Genomic DNA, 25,350 nt, shown 5'->3' with positions numbered 1-25,350 from the left:
GCTCTGAGAATTACAGCTCTCCTAGTAACAGGAAGTCATCTGTGTGCAGCCAGAGCTGTGTCTGGGTTTGAAACTTTAGGAACTGGGACTTTGAGGGTGGGTGAGCATCTAGGGAGGGGTCTGTGCCCAGGACACGTGTATTTGAGAACTGCAGAGTTGTGGGGTTACAATGCATGTGCTGGATATGGGGTTCCCCAAAAAGGGGGTGGGAAGGCAGGGAAACATCAGTGTGTGCGGAGAGATTAAGAGCAAACGCAAAGGGAAACTGTACAAAATAATGCCTCAGTATGATCTATTTTTAAGCTCTTCCCAAGCTGGTCTCACTGACTCTCTAGATATGAATATAGATGCCTCTATTTTTTCATTCCTTATCTCCTTAAAACAAAAAAAATTATCACCAGTTGTCTTCATTTTTATACCTCTCCAAACAGCAAGACTGCCTGAAGAAAGAGTAGAAGTGCTGCTTTTCCCCCTTCTCTGCCATGTTAGGTTGCGACTGGTGCTGTGTTCTGTGCTGTGTTCAGTTAGTTAGAAACTCGATTTCACTAAAGAACATGACTGCTGTCTCCTTTAGCCCTTCACACAGGCTTTTTGTAATTCATAAGATGCCTCTGTGACAGTAGAGGGGAATGACTTAGTTTTAAAATAAAATCTGCTTAAAGCTTCCATGAATGGTTTAAGACATGAAGCTGCGTTTAGGGGAGTGGGGGTGGTTTGCAGTGGTACTGATTATCAAAACCCAGAACTAAATACCAGGGGGCTTGTGTGAAGATGAGCACTGAAATGCCACTGCATCCAGGCCACTGTATTGCTGTGGCTGTCAGATCAGCTAGATTATATCTAAGAAGCTGCTCTGCTCAGTTCTAATTTTTTAGAAACAGGCAGCAAGATGAATTCCTTGGTATCTTTTTGGAAACGTACTATACATACATAATGATTAGATGGGTTTTCTTTTGTCCTTGGTGCAGTGGCATCTGTCTGAATGCTATGACAGCTCTGCAGGAATTGCTGCCTGGAGCAGGCCACTGGTCGTCCCATGAGTGTTGTCTTATGAACAGCTCATTGGCAATCTAAGAATAACTTCCATTACAGCTGTAAGCTGAAGTGTCTGGCCACTTTACCTTAATGTGCCAAGAATACCCTTTACCCTGCAAGCAAGATGTTTGGGAAATACTTGAGGCTAGATGTTAAATTCCTACAGGGATCCAGGCAGAGAGTGCAAAGACCAAGTGAAATAAGAGGTACATTTTCAGCTTGAAACTTTCCACTTATGGGAAGAGGGATGTGTGTTGTTTCCTGAAGGAGGCTTCTTTGGAAGGATGTCTCATTAGCAACGTGTTCCCCTTTTAAAGTTCAACATGACTCTTTCCTGATTCAAAGTGACTGAAAAGCAATGTGACAGCATATTGGTGGGCAGGGCACATGCAGCAAGAAGCCCTACAGGTAGAAGTAAAGGCCACCAAAATGGGGAGGGAAGCGATGCTGAGTGTAGAGAGATGTCAGCTACATTATGCACCAGTTTCCTTCAGGCTGGCTGCAAGACTCGTGTTCTGCTCTGCTGCATCCAGAAATCACTGAGGTGAGTGCTCTTTGTCATCCCCAAGCTGATTTAACAACACCAATGAATAGATTTACCAGATGGTATCAGATGCGAGTAGCAATGTCTGACAGGCCCTTATAATCACAGTTTATATTGATTGAAGTCAAGGTTTCTGGAATGACAAAGAACATTTATATATTGGTTGCACAAACTGGTTGAGTCTGGTTCTAATCAAAGTCCTAACCAGGTCAGTGGCTGCAGAAATGAGGCAGACTTGAGGACACATCTGTTGTAGGAGATAACAGGATTTTTAGGGGTCCTCTTCCTCAATTGGTGATGCATGGCTTGATTTCATTCTTTTTTTTGGCCTTTTCTACAGAAGGTAATTGCTTCTGTACAGAAGGTGTCTTGCTTCTGGCATGTTAAAAAGTATAATCATTGATGACAGCCAAAGAGATGTTCTGAGAAAAGACTGATTAGTCCAAATCTCTGCTAGAACAGAAAACAAACAAGAGAAAGCCAAATCAAGAATGAAACCCCAAACCACACCTGAAAAATACAGGCATAACTGCCAGGCTGTTGTAGGGTCTGTCCTTGTAGGGGATGCTCACGCCATCCAACCTGCTGCTCATTTAAGCAGTCTGGGTATTTTGTCTCTCTGGAATTTGAGATTGTATGGTCCCTTAGAAGAGTGATTTAAAGCATGTCAGCAGAGGGCTCAATTATGAGTTTTGAATCTCCTGTCCCTTCTTCTGTGGCTTTTCCCTTGGTCACTGGTGAGAACATGGGAAGGTGATTGGTCCATAGCAGACATAGATGGAGGTGTGAACACAGAAGGGAACAAGTGATGGGCAGATGCTGCTTTTTGTAAGTTTTATATAATTTATCTTGTCAGGCCCAAGAACCTTTTTTTTATTGTTATGGGCCAAATAAGTTTTCTTTGCCATTGAGCCCTGAGGTGTCATTGGGTCACTGATGACCAACAGCTGATGGCAAATCTCAGCCTGCATTGGGATGTGTCTTCACTTATTGCTGACTGGTTCCTATCAACTTGTGGTGCCTTGGCAGCTCAGCTGACAATCTCAACTCAGCTGTAAGTAGATTGGGATAGTTCTTTTACCAACAGTCCTTGCAGAGTGAGTATGAGAGACTCTGCCTGAAGCATAAACTCCATTCTTGCACCTACACAGAGTCTTCTGGGACAGGTAGAGACACAAAAGCAAACTGGTGCCGTGCCACTAGGGAAATGATGCTGGCACTGCTGTGTTTAGTGGGCAGACTTTGGTCAGCTTTTCTTTGAGCACAGAGAGAAAATTAATAAAACCATTCCTTGCCTCACACAGGTTCTGGCACTAATAAAGCAAGAGTTCCTCTGTGCTTCTTCAGTATGCAAACGGTGCTCTGCATTGATGTGCTCTGGCAGAGCTTCCCATCTGGAGGGGCTGGTGTGCTCAGCTGACCAGTAGGCGGCTGCTGCTGCTAAAGGCATCCATTAACCTTGATGACTGTGGTGGGGCTGTGCATGTGCTTTGTGTTTTCCTTCATAGCACTCCTGAATAAAGAACAGAACAATACGTTTGCTTTGTACTGTACACAGACTTTGGGGGTGTTTCAGTCTTAGCCATGTAGTGGTGAAAGCCCCAACCCTGCTAAGTTGCTGGTTCTGCTTTGAATTCTAAGATAAATACAGGGGAAAATTAAAATACAGTTTGAGCATTCATTGGCATAAACAGTATACTAATTAGACTTAAGTACATGGGGGTGGGAGTAAACAGAGTGTGGTGGCTCTGTCTGGAGTACTGGGTAACAAATGTGGTTAAGATTAGGGTAGAGATGCTGTAAGGAAATTTTGAGAACATTTTGTTGTTTTTCTTGTTGATTTTTTTTTTTTTTGTTCATATTAAAGTGAATGGAAATTCTCAGCAATCTGTGGCTCCAAGCCTTTTACCATTCTAATATTATTTGCTTTGGTCCACATAGCAGCTGTCATTGCAGACTTACTGGATTTGTTTTAATGTATTTTGTTTGGATCCAACTGACAAAGTCTGTTTCAATTTGTTGTCTTTGTTGCACATATTCTTAGTGATTAAGGAGTTCAATATGCTCCCATTTAGCTAATGACTAGATATGTTGCATTATAAGGTTTCAGTCTCCAAATTCCATCATTCAATATTCCTTCCTGCAGCAGAGTCAGCTGCTTTGTATCAGCCTGACTTCTAAAGACATATAATAACTATTTAATGGTAATAGTAAAACTGTTGTACTTCATTAAATGTGGTTGCCTTTTACTTCAGGATTTTGGCACTGCAGACTTCTACTTGACTGACTGCTATTTCATAACCTGCCTTGTCTGAGGCTATTTCAGAATATTCCATCTCAACCCAATGCAGGCTTTTTGAGGGTTATGGGCCAAAACCTGCAAGTGGAAAGAAGTGGTTTGTAGGAAACTTGCAAGGTGCTTCCCTCTCACTGGCAGAGAAGTTTAGTTCATCTCTGGGGAGATAGTTGGTGGAGGGTCATGTAAAGAGCTGTTGTTTGGATGTCAAGCCTTTCTTAGGTGGCAGTGCCCTTGTGGTGGCTGTTCCTAGGAAGAACTGAGAAAAACAGAATTTGTGTAGTCAATAGCAGTTTTTACCAGCACCTTGGAGAAAAGAACCTTGTGTGAAAAAAGCCTATATAATTTTCCCCCTGTGAAATCCATTCACCTGGAATTGTCGTTGTCTTCATTATGAGATTTTCTTTCTGTGATGTTTTTGAGCTGGCCCAAATAGAGCAGTGCTTAAAATAGCAGCCTCTTTTTTTCCAGGAGCTTTTCTAGCATTAATTTCCCTATGTTCTTTTAACTGGAAATTCTGCTCTTGCTGTACAGAATTGCTCTAAAAGTTACCCTGTGATGTAGAGGATACAGGCTGAGGGTCAGTGTTTAAAGGAAGAAGGAGCTGTCGAAAGAGTGGTTCTTATGTAGCTTATCATCCCATGGATGAATAGAAAGTACCATCCTCTGCACTTTGGTTTTGTGAGCAGCAAGGGGGGACTTGATACTATTGGGAAGTGAAAAGTTTGGTAAAGGTAAGAGGTGGGTTTTAACTCACTGGTTGGTCTCCTTTCTCAGCACTTTGACCTTTCAAATCTTTTGTCCTGAAGATCTTTGTGAAGCATGAGAAAGTTATCTTGAAAGCCAGGGAGGTGTTGTGCCCAGACCTCTCTGGAGAAAGTGCTTGCAAGTAGAGTTGGCCATTTCCATTTGTTACCTCAGTGGATGTCCATGAAATTAAAGCCCTTGTCTTTCCTTCACTGGCACTCGGTGATTTTTGTGTTGAGCTGTGTTTCTGCCTGAAGCTAAGGTAGATTTTGTTGCAAGCAATTTATGTTTTATATATAAATGTATATGTATATATATATATATAGCTTCTGGGAGAGAGTTCTCCAGCCCAATTTTTCTTCTAATATTCATTTCTGCATAAAGATAAAAAGTGTTTTTTGAGGATTCCCTTGAGGACCAATTTGAAGTTCAGTTTTGTTTGAATTAGTTGGATGTATGTAAATAGAATCACACATTTAACAGAAATGCAGATGAAAGACACTTTCAGGAGGGCTCAGGGCAGACGTTGTCAGTTAGCCTGCAGCAAGCACCTCAGAGCAAATCCTGCACTTCTCCCTTTTATCATGGCTTATTCCTTTCTCCTTCTCAGCCACTGGTGAATACTGCAGTTGTGAGATGCATCTTTGTTTTGGGCTCTTGTGCCTTACATCTACCTTGGGTCTGTGGCTGGCCCCTTTTATGTAGTTGTGGGCCACAGAAAAAAAAAAAAAGTCTTTGTGCTGGTCCTGTGTGTTTGATGCTAACTGGAGTCATAAATATGGATGGCAGAAATTTGTCAGCACAAGCAGGGAAGGAGGCGAAGATGAAGGGAAATGGCTTTAATTAGGCATCTCTCTGCTTTGGGGGATGCACATCCCATGTGCCAGCAGCCCAGGAAGGGGGATGTAGGCCTCATACCTCCAGGCAGGGCATAAGCTGTGGAATCTGCAGAAAGAACTTGGCCCCCAGGCATGGCTAATGTTGGAAGGGCCGTGTGGTCCCACACCTCCATGATACACATCAGGAGCACTGGGACCGCCAGCCTATTTGTACCTGTACGTCAGTCTGCAGTGGACGTGTCTCCTGTGTAATTGCTTAGGACCTTCCAAGGGCTGATCTCTATTTTTCATGCTAAGACCCTTAATTGCAATTTTTTTCTTAGCTTGCAGTTATTTTTCATCTGAGTAGCTTAGTCTAATGCTGCTGTATTACTTTTTCTGCACCTAAATCCCCCATTGTCCTCCTATGGAACCATAACCACAACAAGACAAGAGATAATGGCTTTATATTGCACCAAAAGAGGCTCAGTTTGGATATTAGGAAAAATTTATTCTCAGAAAAAGAGGCATTGGTACAGGCTGCCCAGGGAGTGGTGGAGTCACCTTACCTGGAGGTGTACAAGGAAAGGGTAGGTGTCACACTGAGTGATGTGTTTAGTGGTATGGTGGTGATGGATTGATGATTGGACTAGATGATCTTAGTGGTCATCCAACCTTAATGATTCTGTGATCTTTGCAAGACATAGCTGCTGGGCTGTTGCTGGAAGAGGCTGCTGTCCACCTCAGCAAACAAGCAGAGCTCACTGTGATGCCACTGACATATTGAAAATGAAAGCAAAGCCATGGGTTACAAGAGGATGATGCTCTTGCCTTCCTTGAATGACTTGGAAGTGATCACCTTGCTTTCTTCTGACTCCCCTCTCCCACCACCTGCCCACCTGTCTGTCTGAGTGTGGGCTCTATGAGTTGTTTAGCTTAAGGCTAAATCACATCATGTTGTATGTATTAAGTGGAAACAAAACATGCACCTAAGCAGATGCCAAATGTCAGTTTGATGGGAAATGCTTAATTACTTTTCTCCGACCTAGCTTTTCTTCTTCCTGATGGTTTTAATTCCTCCCTCACCATGTAAAAGGAGGCCATTTCAAGTCTCAACACAGCTTTCCTGCTTCTTATGAGAAGATGGAAGTCCCAGTATGAGGAAGCCTGGAAGAATGAGATTGTTTCAATATAGTTTTTTTTTTTTGTAGCTTATTTTTATTTTCATGACCAGCTTTCCTCAACAGGATGTTTTTTTTGGTGTGTGCTTTATGATTTCCTTTCTGCTTTCTGTCCTTTAGCTCACCTTTCCAATGGATTTTTGCACTGTATCACTTGTACTTTTTATGGCTTGCTATATTCCACAAGAGTGGACTGCAGAGCATGTAGCAGTGATGTGATAAAACCTGGGAGGAGAGCTGCTCAGGAATGTTTCTCTGATCCTGGGTGAAATTCCTGGTCAAAATGGAGGGGGAGGCTTGAAAGGCTTGAGAACTTGTCATAAGAGCTGTATATTATGTGTGTGAAATCCAGGTTCAATTCACTGTGCTAAGCTGGCCAGGGCACAGGCTTAAGTCAGTCTTTTTCACAACCAAGGCAAGTGTGTGCTCCATGAGATTATTTTGGGAGGACTCCTTTCCTCCCCTACTATTTTTTACTGTTGATCTAATGATGAATTCAGATGGGTTTCATCCTCAGGTGGGGAAACTCATGTTTATGAAATGGTCTCTCCTCGCTTCTTGCCTGGCACAGCAGTTGGCAGAGTGAGCAGCCTGGATGAAGTGGGGATTAGATTATGTGGTCATAGCTGGTGTATTTTCCAGGAGCTGGATTTTTAGCTATTGGAAAGCTTTGTGCTCAGTAAGGCTGAGTGTTATGTCAGCAACAGAAGCTTTGCATATCCCAGATGACAGAAAGCAGGGGAAGGAGAGCTGCACAAACCAAGAGGGGTTTTGGAAACACAGGTGATCCCAGTGATGCTGAAAATAGCCCGTGCAGCCCTGTTCCCTATGAATGGAGGGTGATTGCTGTGCCTGCGGTGCAGCTCCAGTGCTGTGTCACTGTAGCTTTGGGTTTGCACTGGCAGTAGCAGAGACCTTCCTGCAACATAGGCAGTATGGCAGTAGTTTTTCCCTCATGCAGGCAAGAAGGAAACCGTAAGTTTAGAAGTCTCCTGGAATGAATTGAATTTTCTCTCTAAGCAGCTTTTCTACTCCCTAGACTCTTTTCTATTTGCTTTTCCTTGCCTGATCTGAGCACTGAGCAGTATGGTCACGGCACAGCGTAGACAAGGATGTATGGCACGAACAAGGATCCTGTTGATGGTACACAAGTGTGATGAATGAGTTGCATTTTTTTTCATATTTGAAATTCTTTCTGTGATAAATGAGTTGCTTCTGCTTGAATATCAGTGATTGCCAGACCTGCCGTGTGCCTTCCCTAATCTTTCCATTTGCTGGCTCTCCCCAGTCACACAGGACCAGCCCATGGGATCAAAGCTTTTCCTTGGGCAGAGGACCTTCCAGCATAAGAGGAGTTGTGATTTGAGAGAGGGGGAAGGGATAGTACTGAGTGCACTTGTTGCGTTATTTCCACAGATGTGAGAAGCTGGGAAGCATGGCAGGTATCCACAGGACCTCATAGATACTCCTTTGGCAGGCAGGGCACAAGCAGTCTGTAGCATACAATTACTTAGCATTAAAAAGTAAACCATAAACTGGAGAAGATAATGAAATTAACTTGTATTTGCTCACTTTTTAGTGGGCTGGTTTCCTTCACACCTTCATGCTGAGCATCCCCAAAGTGCTGACCTGCACCTGCACAGCCTTTGCCAACTGCAGTTCGTTGCCAACACGATGCTCTGCTTGTGCTGGGGCTTGGGTGTCTTCTCCCACCGGGCTCTGGTGTTTGCAGCATCTTCAGCCCCATCCAGAAGCAAACCCAGAGCAATTCGCTTTGATGTGTAAAGTCTGAGTTAATGAAATGTCTGAATTAATGATTTGTGCCTCTTGAGAAAGAGAGTGTGGGGAACATGCTGGCCTATATTTCATCAGAGGGAAAAGCTTGTTTAGTTGCACACACCAAGCTGAGAGTTCTCAGAGTGTGTGGTCTCTAAACCCACTCCCTTCACACTGTGGCAACTTTGCTGACCAGAACAAGGCAACCTTTTCTCCAAGGGCTGCAAGGACAAGGTTAAGTGTTCACTTCAAAAGTCCTAGGAAAAGGGTGGTGAAGCACTGGCACAGGCTGCCCAGGGAATGGTGAGGTCACTGTCCTGGAGGTGTCCAATTAGAGGGGAAATGTGGCACTGAGCAACATGGTCAGTGGGTATGGTGAGGGGGTGGGCTGGTGGTTGGACTTAGTGATCAGAGAGGTCTTTTCCAGCCTTACTATTTCTGTGGCTCTAAGTTGGAACGGGGTGTTGATATGAAGCTTTTCCACTGGCCCTTTACAGCTGTGCATTGCAGGACTGTTGCAGGAGAGCAAAGGGGAGTTTTGAAGATTAATTCCTTAACGTTAGTGAAGCACTTGGATGCTGTAGTGATTAGTCCTGTACAAGAGGTGTGCCCATGAGGTGAAAGCATGCAGTGAGTTGGGTGCTGAATCCCACAACACTGGAAGGGCTGCCTCTTTAGTGTTATGCCACCGGAGGGAAAGAAGGGACCCTGAGTTAAAAAATAGTATGAGTCATATAATTAAACCCTGCTGCCTCCATATTTATGCAGTCAGGTTGAATTAACGCACTACAAACCCTCTTAAATGCACACTTCATAACACTTCCATCACACAGTTTATAGCTTTAATATTCTTGCACTTGGTTCTGTTTTCTTTATGAGGTTTTCTAGCACGCAATCTGTCTGGAGTGGCTGGGGATGGGGTGCAGGCAGTGACAGTGCTCACGCACGGCTCCCTGAGCACAGAGGAATGCTTGCTGGCAGCTGCCGAGCTGCTCGGGGCCAGTGTGTCTGCCTGCAGACCCAGTTCCTGGGTTCTGGCACTGTCACACCTCGCTAAATTCCAATCTGAGCCCACTCCACACAAGGCATGTTTTTCCAGCAGGTTGAGCATATCACTGCTTCAACTGAATCTCAGCTGGACTCTCTTCACTTCACTGGAGAGGGCAGAACACTTTACTGCCCTAATTAATCATTAATTAGGGGCACGAGGTCTGAACGTGCAATGCTTGGTATTCTTGGCATATATATAAGATGCAGGAGCATCTTATAGGATTTGCCCCCAACTTCCTTGCCCTGATGTCAGCAGAGAGCTACCTGCAAACATGGGGGAATGGGAAGGTTTCACTTTTATTTTTGAGAAACTGGGTCTTCTTGTGCCTTCCCCCATCCAAATAGCTTTCAGGGAGAGAACATTTTTTTGCATTAACATTATTATTTTTTGGTGGTGCTTTCTTATGTTGTGGAAAAAAATGTGTTGCTGTGGTGTCTGCTTGCTGTTGTGGCAGGGTATGTATATATATTTAATTAATATTATTATTCTCTGGCCAAGATTGGGGAAAATGATCCTGAGCCAAGGGTAAAGGAACAGGGCAGACCCAGGGAGAGACAAAGCAGTAAGAGCTGTGTCCCTTTGCAGAATGTTCTGGTCTCTTTCATTAGCTTTATTTATTCGGTTAGAAAATCCCATTGAGATTGCAACCTCGTCTTCCAGCGTGACTTGTCCCAGTCTCTTGCTTTTGAAAAACAATGCTGTAGTTGCAAGACCATCTCAAGGGTGACACTCAGGCTGTTCTCTTTGGCTACTTGCAATCTATTATGCTGCTATAGGAAGCTGTAAATGGTTTGTTTGTTTGCTTTTCTCTACACAGCTTGTGTAAATCTTTCCTCCCCTGCTCATGGTGTGACTTATGGCTCATCAGAGGGTTGGCAAAAATCACCCTGAAAGGGATGGGGAGTACCAATTTGCTGGTCATACAGCCAGTAAGTCATTTATTTACAAGGGCAGGGAGAAACACTCTGGGTAATCACAGCTCTATGCCTCTTAACAGCCTTCCCACTGCATAGCAGTGGAGCTGACTGTGTGTGCTCCTGCAGTGTAGGATGGCTGATGGTGTTCCTGCAAACACCTGGGGTAGCAAAAGGAGGAGCAGAGGTTGCATTGCTGCCTGTGGGCAGACCCTTTCTCTCATAGAACTGAGTTGGAAGAGACTCCCAAAGTCCATCCAGCCCAACTCCCCAGCAATGACCAGGAACAAACATTTCTCAATAATCCATGGCACTGGCAAATCTGTAGGCAGGTGGTGTTTTCTGTTTTCTCATGGCAGCCCTGCTCAGCTCTGACACCAGCAAGGCAAGACTTCACCACATTGGGAACTGCAAGGGATGCTTTGCCCTAGTGATGCTTTTCGGCTGGGTTTTGCAGTGGGAAAGCCTTTGAAGGAACGAGTGGGAGCTGTGTTGGCAGCAGGAGGCTGGGGCTGCCCGAGCTGGTGTCAGTCTGGATTTAGCCATGTTGAAGGGAATGAGGTTAGTCTAGATTGACACTGGTATAAAAGGAGGGCAGAATTAGGCTTACGGTATCTTAGAAATGTCTTAGGTCTTGATTCATCAAAGTACTTAAATGCGGGTGAATTCATCCTAAAGCCCATATGTTAGCATTTTGCTGACGGGGAACGTTTATTTTTATTCAGAAATGTTGGAAAGGACTAAATGAACACTCCTGAAATGGCTTCCTTCTGATGGGCAGCACAGCAGTCTCAATGCAGGAGCAAATACGAGACTCGCACCTTCTAGGCTGAGAATTTGTGTGTTAAATGGTGTATTTAACTGCGGAAAGCAGCCTCTGATGAAACATCCTGTCAGTCAGTGCTAACACAATGCTGTAATTATTATTTTGATAATGAAAGAACAAACTATTACCTCATTTTAAGCCAAGAAAGGTATGGGGTGGTCATTGTGAAGGAGTTTTGTTTAAACTGGCAATAACCTCTTGCCATATGAAATTATAATGGTGACATAATCACACACTTGAGATAGTACAAGCACTTGTCTGCTCTTTGTGCATCAAAATACCCTAGGGATGTAATTATCTCATGGCTACTACACTCTCTGACAAGTCTTATTGCCTAAATATTGCAAGCCCTGAACACTGATACGTACAGAAAACATCAAATATTAATTTGCTGATGCACATATTTATAAAAATCTCATTTTTCTACTGAGAGAGCTGGTGTAGTTTTCAGGTCACCCAATTCAATAGCTGTGAAGATATTTGAGGACTCAGGGATTCTTCCTCATTTGAAGTTCTGTAGGATTTTTTTCTTTATTATTATTATTTTCTTGGGCAAAATAAATGCAGCAACTTGCTGCTTTGAGGGCAATCCATTTCTTCCACAGTCTGGTCTGCTAACAGTCCCTGCTTGCTGTGTGTGCAGCTGCTGTGGCCTAATTCACACTCATCCCCATAAATCCATAGTGCCCCATGCAAACCTCCAGCTCCTCCTACCTTCAGGTGGCCTTTATTTGGGATAAAGTGATGTGCTCCACCTCTGTGGGCATTTTTTGCCACAGCAACCCCTTGCACTGAACTTCTTGATGCTACTTGGGCAGCCTCAAACTCAGAAAATGTTAGAAGAGGCTTCAGCTTTACAAATGCAAAGCAGTTTGTTCCAGGTCTGCATCTGTAGAAAACGGTCTGATTCATATTTCAGAGTAGATATCCGTTATGGCTATGTATAGATACTGCTTATGCAAAGTTGTTGTCCCTGTTGTGTATGCATGAACACTGCATGCCTACGGCTCTCCTTGGAGTCTGTATCTGTGTTGCTCTTGCTGCTGAACGCATGTTTGCTCCTTTCAAGCTGCTCAGGATGAGAGAGGAGCTGCGCATTCTGCCAGTGAGTTTTGCTCTTGAGTTTCACCAGAAGAGCAGCATGTTGGTGTCACCTGTGGTACTAGTAAATGTCCCAGGAAATCAGATGGCACTTGCCAGCAATCTTAGAACTGTTAAAGTTGGAAAAGACCTCTAGGATTATCAAGTCCAGTCATCAACCCGCCCCTACCATGCCTTCTGACCATGTTCCTCAGTGCCACATCTCCCCTTTTCTTGGGTGCCTCCAGGGACAGTGACCCCACCACCCCCTGGGCAGCAGTGTCAGTGCATCGCCACTCTTTCTGAGAAGAAATTTTTCCTCATATCCAACCCTATATGGTAATCTAGAAACAGCCAATGAAGCTGTGAGAGGTACGTGTGCCTCAGAATGCTCCCCTGCTTCAGCACCCCAATGAAGTGATGGATAAATCCAGAAACTGCCCAGTTACAAATTAAATCTTCCATTAGTAATTGCCTGACACGTAGTTCTGATGTTCTTCGATACTGAGCAGTTGCACTGCTGCTTGTGCATCTCCAAGTGGCCCAGGCATCTAGGATTGTGTGCCAAACACCAGTGAGAAATAGGAGCCAGAGGTGACTTTTTTTTTCTTCTTTAAATGAGGAAAAAGCACAATAAATCCCAGGCGGTCAGCCCAACTAGTGTGACGCCTTGTCTCTTGCGGTGACTAATAACCCATGCTTTACAGCGAAAATAAATTGCCTGCTGATGTACTGACTCACAGGGGTGTTATGGGAGGGGGAGAGGTTCTTTCTCTCCAAGTAGCCAAATTCCCTCTGGTCTGCAGCTTTGCCTCCTGTACAATTGCAGGAGGATCCTTCAGACCGCTGTCAGCCTCCTGCACCATCTGTACTGGCAGAAATGGCAGAGCCCTGGGTTTGCAGATGCACTGGGGTCTCGGGGAACCATGTGGGTTTGCAGTCCCAGCCTGAAGTGATGCTTCTGGAGGTTGTTGCTTTATTTTAGCCCTTTTTGAAAGCTTAAGAATTATTCCGCTCTTACTGCTGCTTCCTCCCATCCCTCCCCCTACACCTCCAAAGGATCAAAATGCCTTTTATTTTGCTTGTGTGCATTTGTCTGTTGGGAACTGTTTCATCCTCTCTCAGGTACACAGCTGTTAAGCTGCTTTTAAGGGGGAGTATCGCTTTAAAACCAACCCGATTGGATTTCTGCTTCATGTGCTTGAAGGGAAGTTAAATAAACAACTCTTTAGTTCGGTTCAAACTCTTCACCCCTAAGAAAATGTGAAGCCAAGTGGAATCGGGGAAGGGCTGTACAGCAAGTAGTTTGTCCATGAAATGCATTTGTTTTTAATTGCCTCATTAAGTCAAGTTATGATGGATTATATGACCTTAGCCAATGCAATCTGACATAATGGGATGCTGTCAGAAGTACTGGAATAACGGAGCCATATTCACTTGACTGGGGACTATTTTTTTTCTGCTTCTGTATGGCTGTGTCGATCACTCACAGTGGTTATATGCATTAAGATTGCTTTGGCATGCAAAAAGGCAAAGCCATTAATGCTTTTTGTCACAATTATGTGCTGGGCTTGTTGTTCCACCAGGAATTAATGCCATGCTGGTAGCACAAGTGTGTTGTGCCATGGTGCAGTGGGATGGCTGTGGGTCTCGGAAATCCCTGCTTGTGCCTCCCAGGGCTCTGTCCATCAGCTGCTGGCAGGGCTCACAGCTGGAATCAGCACAGCCATTCCCTGCAATCTAACCCATAGGTTAACTTTCAGCAAAGCATTTTGTAGGTCTAAAGCTGTTTAAACAAGTCTGTTGGCCATCCAAAAGCTCAAAATACCTTAGAAATTTTTTCTTCAAAACAGGGATAATAATCAAAAGCTGAACAGGTAAATTGTTGTGCTGCATTTGTTTCCCAAAACACGCAGGGAAAAAAAGACCATTCTAAGTACAGTTCCTTGTGCCTTTTTCACTTCTCTCTCAGATTCTCCCAATTGGTAAATTAATCTTTACTTTCAACCAAAACTTCAGAAAACATCTTTAACTGTCTTTACTTAGCCCCTTTCTCCTCCCAGTTCTTCTCTAGAACAATGTACAATGAGTTAAGTTTTTGAAACAGTATTTCCATACGTAAGCCTGACTCACCCTGTGTGTCTTTCCTTAAGTAAGGTGATGCTGGTGTTTTTTACAGAGTGTGGTTCTGCTTAAATACCGAGAGCTGGACTATTGACTTGGATGAAGCTTCTCTGTGTGTAAATGCTCTTGAGAGCCTTGATTAGGATGGCAGGTTTTGACAGCTGAGTCAGCCAGAAACCTTCAAGTATGCCTTTTGGGGCTGTTTGTTGGTGATAATGAGCCTAAACTGCCACAGGCTTTATTCTTTCTGTTTTTGTGTGTGTGTGTGTTTTGTTTTGTTTTAAGCTTTGTCCTTTATCAGAACAAGGGTGCGCTTCAGATTCTCTTTAGATGGATACAGGGGTTTGGAACAGAATATATTTTATCACGAAAGTCCTTTTTTGCCATTCCTTCTCTCTGTGCTCCGTATCCTCATTCCTATTCTTCTCTTTGCCCCTTTCTTTACATCCCCTCCCCAGAGTTGTGGTACTGGGGCTGGTATTGGGCTGCTGGCCCCTTGCATGCAGCCAGAGCTGACATGTTTTGGGAAAGTTCAAGCCCTGGTAATAGCGTGGAAATGTGAACACTTCTATGGAGGCACAGAGAAAACCTTGCTGCCGTAACGTAACCCTGATAGAATCCAGGGAGGTTTTACCATCACAAAATTCTTTAGCAAGAACTGTCATTTATTCAGGGCTGCCATGCTTGAATTGTGTTTTTCAGTAAGTCCCAGCGCCACCTGGGTGTACCTCTAGTGATTATGGGAGTGGGCCTAAATGTCTGGGGACATGATGCTGAACTTCACTGCCATTCATGCCAGGACTTGGTAATAACTCGTACTTAGCTCCACAAGCCTAAGGGTTTAAACATCTGCTTTACTTGGGCTATCTGCAAATGAGACCCCCAAGGAGCTTAAGGGAATGAAATAGGCTGCACAGACAGAGCATGGTATGGAAATGTCCTTCCTTAACCAACATGCTGACATGTGGCTTCTGTGTGGAAGCAAAGGCAGGTTGATGGCTGAGAGTAAAAATCAAACAAACAAAAAAAGTTGAAATCACAGTGAGGTTCTGAGGTTTGGGTTTGAGCTGCAGAAAGCAATAGAGGAAATATGCTTCAGGAATGTTGTTCCATTTCTTAACCATCCAAGAGGACAGTGAGGTAACTCAGCTCCTTCAACCAGAAGTACTTTGCAGTACCATCTCTCTCTGCATGTTTTGTTTCCCTGAATGCCAGACCAGGAGAGCAGAGCTCTGAATGACTGGGATATACAGGGCTTCGTTCCCAAATGGTGCCTGTTGAGAATGTTAGGAAGGTGTGGGGTGTTAAATGACAGAGAACCAGCAGGAAATCCACAGGGAGTTCATGGCTATGAGCTCTTTGTTAAAACACTGGAAACCTTCATAGCAGGAAGCTTGCTGCAGCCCTGCATAGTGTGAGTGTAGTAAGCACCATGGTATTCTGTGCCATTTCTAGCCTCCCAGTGTCAAGCAGAAACTTGGACATGTGCAACCAGGAAAATCTGTGGTGGGAGAGGAGGCTTGAGCTGTCCAGTAGTGCTGGGAGCAGACTGCATCCCATTACTTGGGATGAGTTGGCACAGTGCTGACTGAGGGCCCAGTGTCTCTGTGGTGTTTCCAGCAGACCCACCTGTGCATGGGTTGCTGGCTCAGAATATTCTGGGATCCTGTGGTGTGTAGGACAGCTCAGCTGCCAGGGGTGGGATTGGGCAGGAGCTTGGAGAGAGAAGTATTGCTTAGGCTGAGGCAGAGCAGGAGCCTGTTCTTGCTCTTGTTGGGTGAGAGGCAGCTGCTGCATGCTGCTGACTCACATAATGACCCTTGTGCTAATGCTGTTCCCTGTCATTTAGCACAAAAATAAAACTGCTATATCCAGACCAAATTGAAGATGTGTGGCTTGCTTTGGAAAACACTTAATGGCTGCTATGCTACTGATCTAGGACTGTGACTGGAAAAGCAAGGAAAAGTAAAGTTTAGATTAACGTAGAGATATTAAACTGTTATTATTGAACTTTCCTGAATTCCACCTGAATTTTGGCTCAAACCAGAGGACTTTGAGCTCATCCGTGAGAAACTGAAGGTGAAGAAAAGTGGGAATAGAACACGAAAGAGCACCTGATTGCCTGAATTCAAACCAAAGTGTTTCCAGTCCTGACAGTACATACTGAATGGCTCTGAATGATTTTCAGCCCTTAAATCCTTAGCATTTGGAAGCAGTGGTTTCAGCCTTCAGGTGAAAAAGGCACAACTTGCTGCCTTGACTGTAGAATAAAGTTTGAAAGCAATATGAATGCAGTCTGTGGGATTAGCCATCAGGCTGCCCATAAAGAACTTTTCCAAAACAGGCTATTAAGAGATCTCCTGATTAATTTATTGTGGAAACAGGACCCGCAGAGAGCAGCAGCTCTGTCGATGTTGTAACGCTAAGGCAGACAGCGACGTTGCACCAAAGACAGTTTTCCTTCTCTGTTTGTCCTGCATGATGCTGCAGCAGGGAGGGTTGACCTGAGTGCAATAATGCCTGCAGACCTGGGGCACGTGCAGGTTGTGGCATAAGGACTCCTTGGTCCCTCAAAAGCTCATTCCAGTGAAATCCTTTATGTTGCTCAGTGCAGTCTTGTTTTCCTGTATTACTGCAGTTCTCCAGAATATTAATTACAGCATCACCCTCAGATCAACCTCTGTAGCATTGCTTACTGAACATGGAATTCAGGCTTCTGTACAGCCCAAATCCAGTTTATGAGTAAGTGGGAACGGTGACTCAGTATGAGCAACAAATTGAATTGGTTATGTCAGCTCTAACAAATGACATCGAAGGCCAATAAAGTTACTCTTAGATTGGTTTGGCATTATTAGTCTCATTATTAATTATGTAGACATGGCAGCAGCATTAGTGCTAGTATTAACCATCAAAATAAAATGGAATTGTACTCATAAATCTCACTGATGAAGAATATGTGAAAGATTGCAGCCATCCTCCACAGGAAAGGAAACGGAACAAGTCTGAAGTGGGGCTGAGATAGATGGAGATCATCTGGGTAAGGACAGGACTGAGTTGTGCCACCTCTCCCACTATGCAGAGGGGAGCAGGACCTGGGGTACAGCCTGCCCCTGCCCTGGAGGCATTTGAGGCTGTGTTGGCTGGGATCCTGGGCAGCTTGATTTAGTGTGTGGCAGCCCTGCCCATGGCAGATGGGTTAGAGCTAGATGGTCTTTAAGGTCTGCTCCAGCCTAGGCCATTCTATGACTGCATAAGGATGGATGCCCCCATTTGTAGAGGACATGCATGTTAGCAGCAATCGTGGACGATGACTGCAGTGGAAGTGGAAGAATTCTGCCCCCAAGGGATGTGTGGGAGCATCACAGTTTCCTGGGGTGCTGCTTGTTTGGGGCTGTTTCATTAGAATCTGGGGCTTAATGAGCAGACAAGACTTTATCTACTAAAGCTTACTGCTGGGATGTGCTCTGCAGCAGTGCAGATGTGGATGTGTGCACGGGCTCAGGGCTAAGCTGGCCGTGACCTGGCTGGGATAGTACTGTGTGAGCTGCACCTTGTTCAGCAGGGAGAGGAGTGGCCCTATTTATAATGCTTTAAAGCGCGTGGCAATTTAATTTGTACATCCATTAATACTGTTTACTGCAGGGTTTTTTCTTAATTGCACTGCTCTAAGAGGAGTTTTAGGTATATTAGTGAGCTCCTGGTCCTTTTGCCCGGCAGAACTGTGCCCACCCCACACGGGGTTGTTTGGAGAACCTCTCCATTCCATTAATCCCACCACCTTGTCTGGACAGGAGGACATCGCCCAGAAAGGGAGACCTTTCAATTCCTTCAGGAGGCAACTCGGATGGATATTTGGTCTGCAATACTGACATAGTAACAGTGGACAGGACTCTGAGCTCTCAATCTTTGGACGTCACTGTGGATGGGAGATTGTTTTGGGAAGTTCTTACCACCCAAATGAGGGAGAGAAGAACACATCTGAGAACAGCTATGGGCCTGTATAGGTGCCATGGGCACCTGCTGAAGTCTGCTCAAGAACACCAGAGGATTGTTGAAAATATTTAAAGACTGTGAACTATTTCTAATGTTCTGATTCACTTTCAAAGCAGGCAGAGAGGGTGTTTGCAGGGATTCATTCAGCTGTTGTGCCAAAATGGAGCCATTCTCTGTGTCTGTAGGAAACGGGAGAAATTACTCTTCTGCAAAGGTGTCAGTGAGAAAAGTGATTGCAGAAAGGGAATGGATAAATGCAAGTAATTATTAAAATCTAGGAAGGCCGAGTTTCTTTCCTGCACAGCATACAGGTTTTTAACATTTCCCTTAGTTGCGGCTATTATTTGCTGTCTGTGTTAGTTATTTCTAATCTTTGAAATGAAGCCAGAATTCCTTTTTTTTTCCTTGAAGAATCATTGCTGCTTCTGAGCTGATGCTGACTCTCGCCTGAGGAGCATTTGAAATCTGCCAGAATGCATGTATTGTCAAAAGCAGAAATTGAAAGCCCTGTACAGGATCTGCTGCCCCTGTGAGTTATGAGCTTTCCCAAGTCGTCAGAATAAGAAATGCCTCCTCTTGTTGTCTGCAAGAGCTCTGGATGGACAGAGGCAAAAGAAATCCTTCTCCCTCCTTCCCCCCCCTCTGCTCCCATCAGCACCCAAAACTCTCTCTTTGGGCGGAAAGCAGCTTTTGACACAGAGGCTTGCATGCACGCAGAGTGCTCTGTGCCTCCCAGTGACCTGCCTGCTTTCTGCCTGTCCCTGCTTTGCTGGAAGCTGCTGAGGCACAGCCACGGCAATCCCAGCCCCTCTCTGTGGCTGTGGGACCAAATGAATCAAGTCAGCAAGGTGTTGAAGATCATTAAGAAGTCGTCGAGGAGGAGGAGGAGATGGAGAGAGGAGCTGAGGGTGGAGGAGGAAGGGGAAGGCCGGGAACTCTGTGACCCAGGTGGTTTGTGCCACCTGCACCTCTGTACCGGTGGTAAGGAAGCAGGGATGCTCCTGCTTGCCTGGAGATAGCATGCCTGTGCTTAGTATCCATCGCTGATGTGACAGGAGATCTTCCTACAGCCAGCCAGGGCTGTCACAGTTCTCAGAACCTTAAAACTATTGTTGGAAGAAGTGGTGAGGGCAGGGAGCTGGGATGGTTGGGAACCCTTCAGGAACCTTCTGTGGGTTGTGTGGGTGGTGGTTTGTTCAGCTGTGGAGTGGGGACAGTGAAGAGTCTTCTTCTGGTGGGATGGTGTTCCTAAAAGTGCTGGGAAAGCGTGCAGCTCAGGGAGGTTTGTGTTTGGCATGTCTTGCTTTGATTTAAATCTGGATGTTTGTATATTTGTGTGATAGAAAAGCAGTGGGGAATGGGTACATTTGTTTCTCTGAGGGATGCTTTTGTCTGCAAGCCAAAGCTGGTCTGGACCCAAGTCCTGTTATATCCATCCTTATCTTCCAAGTAAACTGTGCTTTGGCTGCAGTATCATTGAAAATTATAATGCTTTTAGCCTCTCTGTACAAAAGCCAAACAGGAAGAGCCCAGAACTGAGAGAGGGGCATTTACTGTACCCACTGGCATGGTCCTGATGTGCTTAAACTGCGTGCATGGCAGTGACCCAGCAGAGGGAAAATGTGAGGGGCTGTGCCCTTGGTCATGAGGCTGTGCTTCCTTTGTTCTACACTGCCAGCATCAAAGGGATGCAGAATGCTTATGAAACTACATGAGAGGAAGCTACGCTCATGCTGAATGTAGGTCACTGTTCATTTCACTGTCACATTTGATAGTTTGTTTGCAATAGTAGTGTTGCAGCTTTTGAACATTTTATGGGCTCATTCTTTTTCATCCACCTTGCTCTTCTGAGTTGCTTTCATGAGTGCTGCCCTGAAGTGCCCTATGGCCCTGCTCCAGCAGCATCCCTTTGGCAGCAAGGTTTTGCTGGCAGCTGGGGACTTGGGAGCTTGCCCAGAGCTGCAGGGCTGGGCATGGCCTCTGAGCTCAAGACCCAGGTCTGTGCCATGGTAGTCCATCCTGGTAACATCTCTGCTGTCTGCTTCAACTTCCACATGAAAAATGGTTTCTGCTAAATCCCTAATGCAGGAGCAGTTCAAATGATGTGGGTAAGTGGTAGAAAGCCAGCAAATACTGGAGTGAGGGGGGCATGCACAGCTCATGATCTCCTTTTTTGATTTTGGATGTATTGCCTTTTTTACTGCATCTTAGCAATCAGGAAACTGTAGTCCATCATGCCTTGCCATTTTTCTCTGAATTATGGGTCAGTCCTAAAGCAACCCAGCATAGAAATCATTTATTGGGGCTTGCTGTTATCCCAGTGGGATCAGCTCTTCTTTTTCTGTGGTCTCTTTGAGGTCTCTCTGCTTTTTGCAGTCACCTACGGCAGGTATAGAACATCCATCCTTGACTGGGTCATCCTTGTTTGTAGCAGGACTTGATCTGACCTGATTTTATTCACTCATTCCACTTCCAGTTGCCTGGGCTTTCTCCTGTTTAACCTTGTCAGGTAGTTCAAGAGTCTGAGATTTGTTTGTGCCACTATTTATTCCATTGAAATACAGTTCAATTATTTTTGCTTGAACTTCTTGTGATATTTCTCACATCGTTTTTAGTTGAGCTGATCAACAAACAAGAAAGGAAGGAAATAGCAGAGAGGGGAGAGGAACCGGTGCTTCTCAGCCCAAAGCGAACATCTTCAACTCAAGTTTGGTCTACAGAGAGCCTGTTCCTCCCCATTGGCTGTAAGGGAAGCAGGGGTGACTGGCTAAGCTGAGGATGTCTTGAGTGGGCTGGCTTCTGTCCTGTATGTTGCTTGTAGGCTTATGGGAAGCAAATGTGCCAGCTTTACTGCCTGGATATGACTCAGGTGGAGACCCCCTTTCACAGTCTCTTCTCTGTTATGACTCATTAGTGAGAGGCTTTGCTAGAAGCTGATGGCTTTTTTTTTAACCTAAATGCAAGATAGTCAGTGGGTTAATGCCCCTTTTGCCATCTCGCTAGCAGTGATAGAGATGGATTGCCAGAAAAAAAACACATCTGTTAAGGCAAATGGGGAGAAAAATAATGCATTCCTGCAGTCGGGCTCTCTGCTGGCAGTTATTCCAGCCAGTTATATCTCCACAATAAAATGTAAATGAGTGCAATCATTTATTTTGCAGCCTGGAGGCCTAAGTGCTATGAAAAGATAAGGGAGCATTTTCCATTGTTTATATGGTGGAGGTGGCTCTTCTGTGTGTGCCGCCGTCTCTCTGATACCTTGGCAGCATCTAAATGTTGCCTTTATTATTAAAAACACACATATAGGATTCTAATATCTTAAACAGATTAGCACGGTGTTTGCAGAAGCGTCAGGCAGCCTCTGCTCCCCGCAGGCTCTCAGCAGTCGTGTGCACTCTGCAGAAATGTCAGCAGCTGGCCTAGGACGGGTAAGGAAGCAGCGTGCACCAAGATAAAAGCAAGGAGCCATGAGCTGCAATTTGTGCAGTTGTCTCTGGTTGGGGAGATGAGCAGGGGTGGAGAGCAGCCATTGAGCTGCTCCTGTGGATGTTGAGGAGGGGGACAAAGGGAATGTGGGGAACAATAGGACATGACAGTGGCTTGGGATAATCTCTGATTGTATTTAGGCTTGTTTAATTGGCCTGTCAGTTTTGCACATCTCATGCATTTTCATAAGGATTCCTCTTTGCTTCTCGTTTTATCTTCTTGTGGCTCCTTGCCTTTCCCCACGGACAGTCTCTCTGGATTTCTTTGTTTTGTTCCCACTGTTTCAAAGCAGCGCTGAGTTGCCTGGATTTGTGGCATCCGCACAGAAAGGCAGACGCACCAAAGGGGCTGTTTGGAAAATCACCCATTATCCTCAAGGGAAAGCGAAATTTGGTATGGGATGGGGAACTGGTCCACAGTCACTTTCTTTGTGCCGCACTACGACTCTGAATATAAATTTACACCCCAGTAATGCAACAGGGTATTTAAATCTATACCGGAGGCGATTCTTTTTATTTATTCATTTTTATTCCAACCACTCTAAGAGCTGAGGTAGTTTTTCGTCTGATGTTCATAGAATCATAGTTGGTAGGGATCTTTAAAGACAATCTGGTCCCACCTCCATGCAACGAACACAAACACCTACAGCACCATTAGGTGCACAGATTAGGGCAGCCTGACTTTGGGTGTCTCCAGGGATGGAGGGCACCCACCACCTCTCTGGGCAGCCTGTACCAGTACCCCACCAATGTAAATAACAGCCTTAGAAATACAGAGCTATTCAACTTGTAATTTAAATAAATGCATTCAAAGGTTCAATGCTCAGCCTTTCAGATCACGTGTTAAATCCCCACAGTTGCATTGCTAAGTGATGCCAGATGTAGTTGCTTCATCCTCCCACAAGAAATCCCCCAGGCACATAATTAAAACAGAGCCATCCTCTTGAGGCCACTGGCTGAGCTGCCCAGCATTGTTCCTGCATTTCTTGTGGCTTTGAAGTCTAGGAGAGCTCAGGCTTGGAGGGTTGCAAGGACCCTCAGAGATGTGGCCCTGGCAAGCAAAGGAGATCAGGAGCCAAAATGGTTGCTGCTGGGCTCCTCTCAGACCTCCCTGGGGTGAAAGCAAACACCTTCACATGGGTCATTGGTCACCAGTGGGACTATACCAACATCAGAATACAGAGCTACATATCTGGGGCATCCAAAGTGTTTGGGTGCTGTAGGTGCCTTTGGATCTGATAAATCTTGATTACATTTGGAAACCTTTGGGCTTTAGGGGTTTGAGCTCTGGGTACCATGGATGGAAGCTTGTGGGAAGCCACAGGGTGTTCCAGCCCCCATCCCATTCTAGCTGTGGCTGGGAGGAGGCCAGGAACTTACCATCTCCCCTTTGCCTGCAACCTCTGCCAGTGGAAAAGCAGCTGCCAAAAGGTCCTCTGTGTTCCATCTTTGGGGTTGCTTTCACAAGGTTTTTCTGTATTTCATGACGACAGTTTGGTTTGTGGCAATTTATTGTCCTGCAGGGTTGTCTCCTCTGTTCATATCTCATGGGTTTCGTTGTACAGCAGTAAATCACTGCAGAGCTGATAACTTCATTTCCAGCAATAAATTCAGATGCTGGAAGAAGAGATTTCCGCATTCCTATGTTTCTCTTCTTCAAATGCAGCTGTTTAAATAGCTCCACATACCCCAAAGGGTGGAGATATTGTTCAGTAAAATTGGTGGTAGCTGAAATAGTGTCTTGTGGAACCTATAAATAAATTCTTGCTGCTTTTATATGGAAATCTGTCCAGGGATAGTGCTGGAGGGCTGTGATCAGCCAAGGTGTAACCTGCTGCAGGTTCTGTCTCTGTGCTGGGATGTAGCATTGAGGCATGTCCCATGTACATGCTGGGATGTAACATGAGCATGTCCCATGATCCCTGCTCATGGGAGCAGGACTGCGCTGGTGGAAAGGGGAAACCTCAAAGCAAGGGTTCACTTGTGGCTATGAAGAAGTCAGGGTTAATAGCACTGAGGCAGGGACACATGTAGCTAAAGGCAAAGGATCCTGAAGAAGGGAGCAGGCTGGAGACGTCAATAATCTGTATGCCTATGCCCCATAGTAGCATGCTCACCGTAAATGAAGCAACTATTAGCAGTTCTTATCACAAGATGTGAACCAGTCTGTTGAGCTAAAAGGAGCTGCCTTTTCCCCACCTTTCTAATTTTCCCCCGTGGTGACCTATAGAAGTAGAAAGCTGTATTTCTTAAGTGGAGCCTGGTGCCCTTTCAAAGCATCTCCCTCCTTGCTATTGGGGTTGTGGAGCTGCATTATTGTACTTCCACCTGGGCACCCCACTTGCATGTCCTGCACTGCAGAAAGTGGATTGCTGGCAAACACTGGGGGTTCAAAGGTGACTGAAAGCTCACATTTGGTTGTGGGATATCTACCTTCCAGCAAGGGCTATTGTACAGAGAAAGCTTTTGATCAAACAGAATCAAGCCGCTGTAGCCAAACACAACTTTCGCTGCGAAAATACTTTGTTTCAACATTTTCAGCAATTAAACCCTTCTTCATCTGGACTGTTTGGTGCTAGAAATTAATTAGCTGATAATATCCTCTTTGGAATAAAGACAAATGTTTTCATGTCTTTGCTGAAGGCTAATATTTGCAAAAAGAAAAAGCAGATGAGTTCCTTAAATCTCTGTAATCTTGCCCTGATAAAGACGCTTGCACGTCCTTAAGCTTCCCATAAATTTCTTTGTGTCTTGCTCACCTTTCACGTAATGCGGAGTGCTGGAGAGGCTAAATCACAGCTGCAGGTTTATGCTTTTATAAGACTGATGTAGTCCGGTCAATCCACTCCTTCTATTGCAGTCACCTCTAAGATATGCTCAGGAAGTGGAGAAGAGTAAAAATGTGCAATGAGACAGATGGCCTTTTTCTTCACAAGCATGTATGTGAACACTCATGTAGTGAAACTGTGGCCTTTGCAATGGGCTGGGAGTGAGTTTGACGTTGCTGATTATAGAAATGTGCGTAGCAATTCCTGGGTGAGAGAGATGTGGTGGCTTTGGGGTGATGGGTACTTCAGCAGTAGGGATAATAAACGAGGCCTGAAGACTGCTGACATGGGAGCTGAAGTTCTTGAATCATCCCTTGGATGGCAAAAGTAAGGTATCCACCCTTAGTGGAAAGTATTAAATTGATGGTAAGTGCTTTGCAAAATACCACCTGTCAGTGAGATTACATCAATTTTTAATTATGCCATCATGATGGTAATTACTATGATTTAAGCATTTACAAACAAGTCGGTAGTTGATTACGGGTGCTGTCAATTTTGGAAGAGTGAGCGTTGGGTCACCTTGCAGCAGCGTGGCTCTGGGTCTGATAACTGTAGGCTGGCAAATCTGCACCTCCTGTTGAATGGGATAAAAAAATCAGGCCTTGTGTGAAGGGAAATATGCTAAAACAGGGAAAGTTACTTATGAGGTTTC

The 25,350-nt window shown here is 44.9% G+C and overlaps 1 protein-coding gene across 6 annotated transcripts in view; it reads left to right on the top strand.

The window, feature by feature from the left end:
* The window catches only part of GRIP2 (glutamate receptor interacting protein 2), a 198,418-nt gene that overhangs the window by 68,706 nt on the left and 104,362 nt on the right, over nucleotides 1-25,350 (top strand). Inside the window, exon 1 of one of the 6 annotated variants that reach the window (XM_015875373.2) lies at nucleotides 19,138-19,366. The exons of 2 other annotated variants lie outside the window; for them this stretch is intronic. In XM_015875373.2, coding sequence (XP_015730859.1) covers nucleotides 19,216-19,366 — 151 coding nt within the window. In that variant the 5' untranslated portion in view covers nucleotides 19,138-19,215. Of the gene's footprint in view, nucleotides 1-19,137; nucleotides 19,367-25,350 lie in introns of those variants that run through there. 3 more of the 6 variants (XM_032447258.1, XM_015875366.2, XR_001558055.2) reach the window with 3 other exon arrangements.

The sequence above is a fragment of the Coturnix japonica genome, chromosome 12, assembly GCF_001577835.2.
Source record: "Coturnix japonica isolate 7356 chromosome 12, Coturnix japonica 2.1, whole genome shotgun sequence".
NCBI lineage: Eukaryota > Metazoa > Chordata > Aves > Galliformes > Phasianidae > Coturnix > Coturnix japonica.
This window is presented reverse-complemented; position numbering and strand designations above follow the sequence as displayed.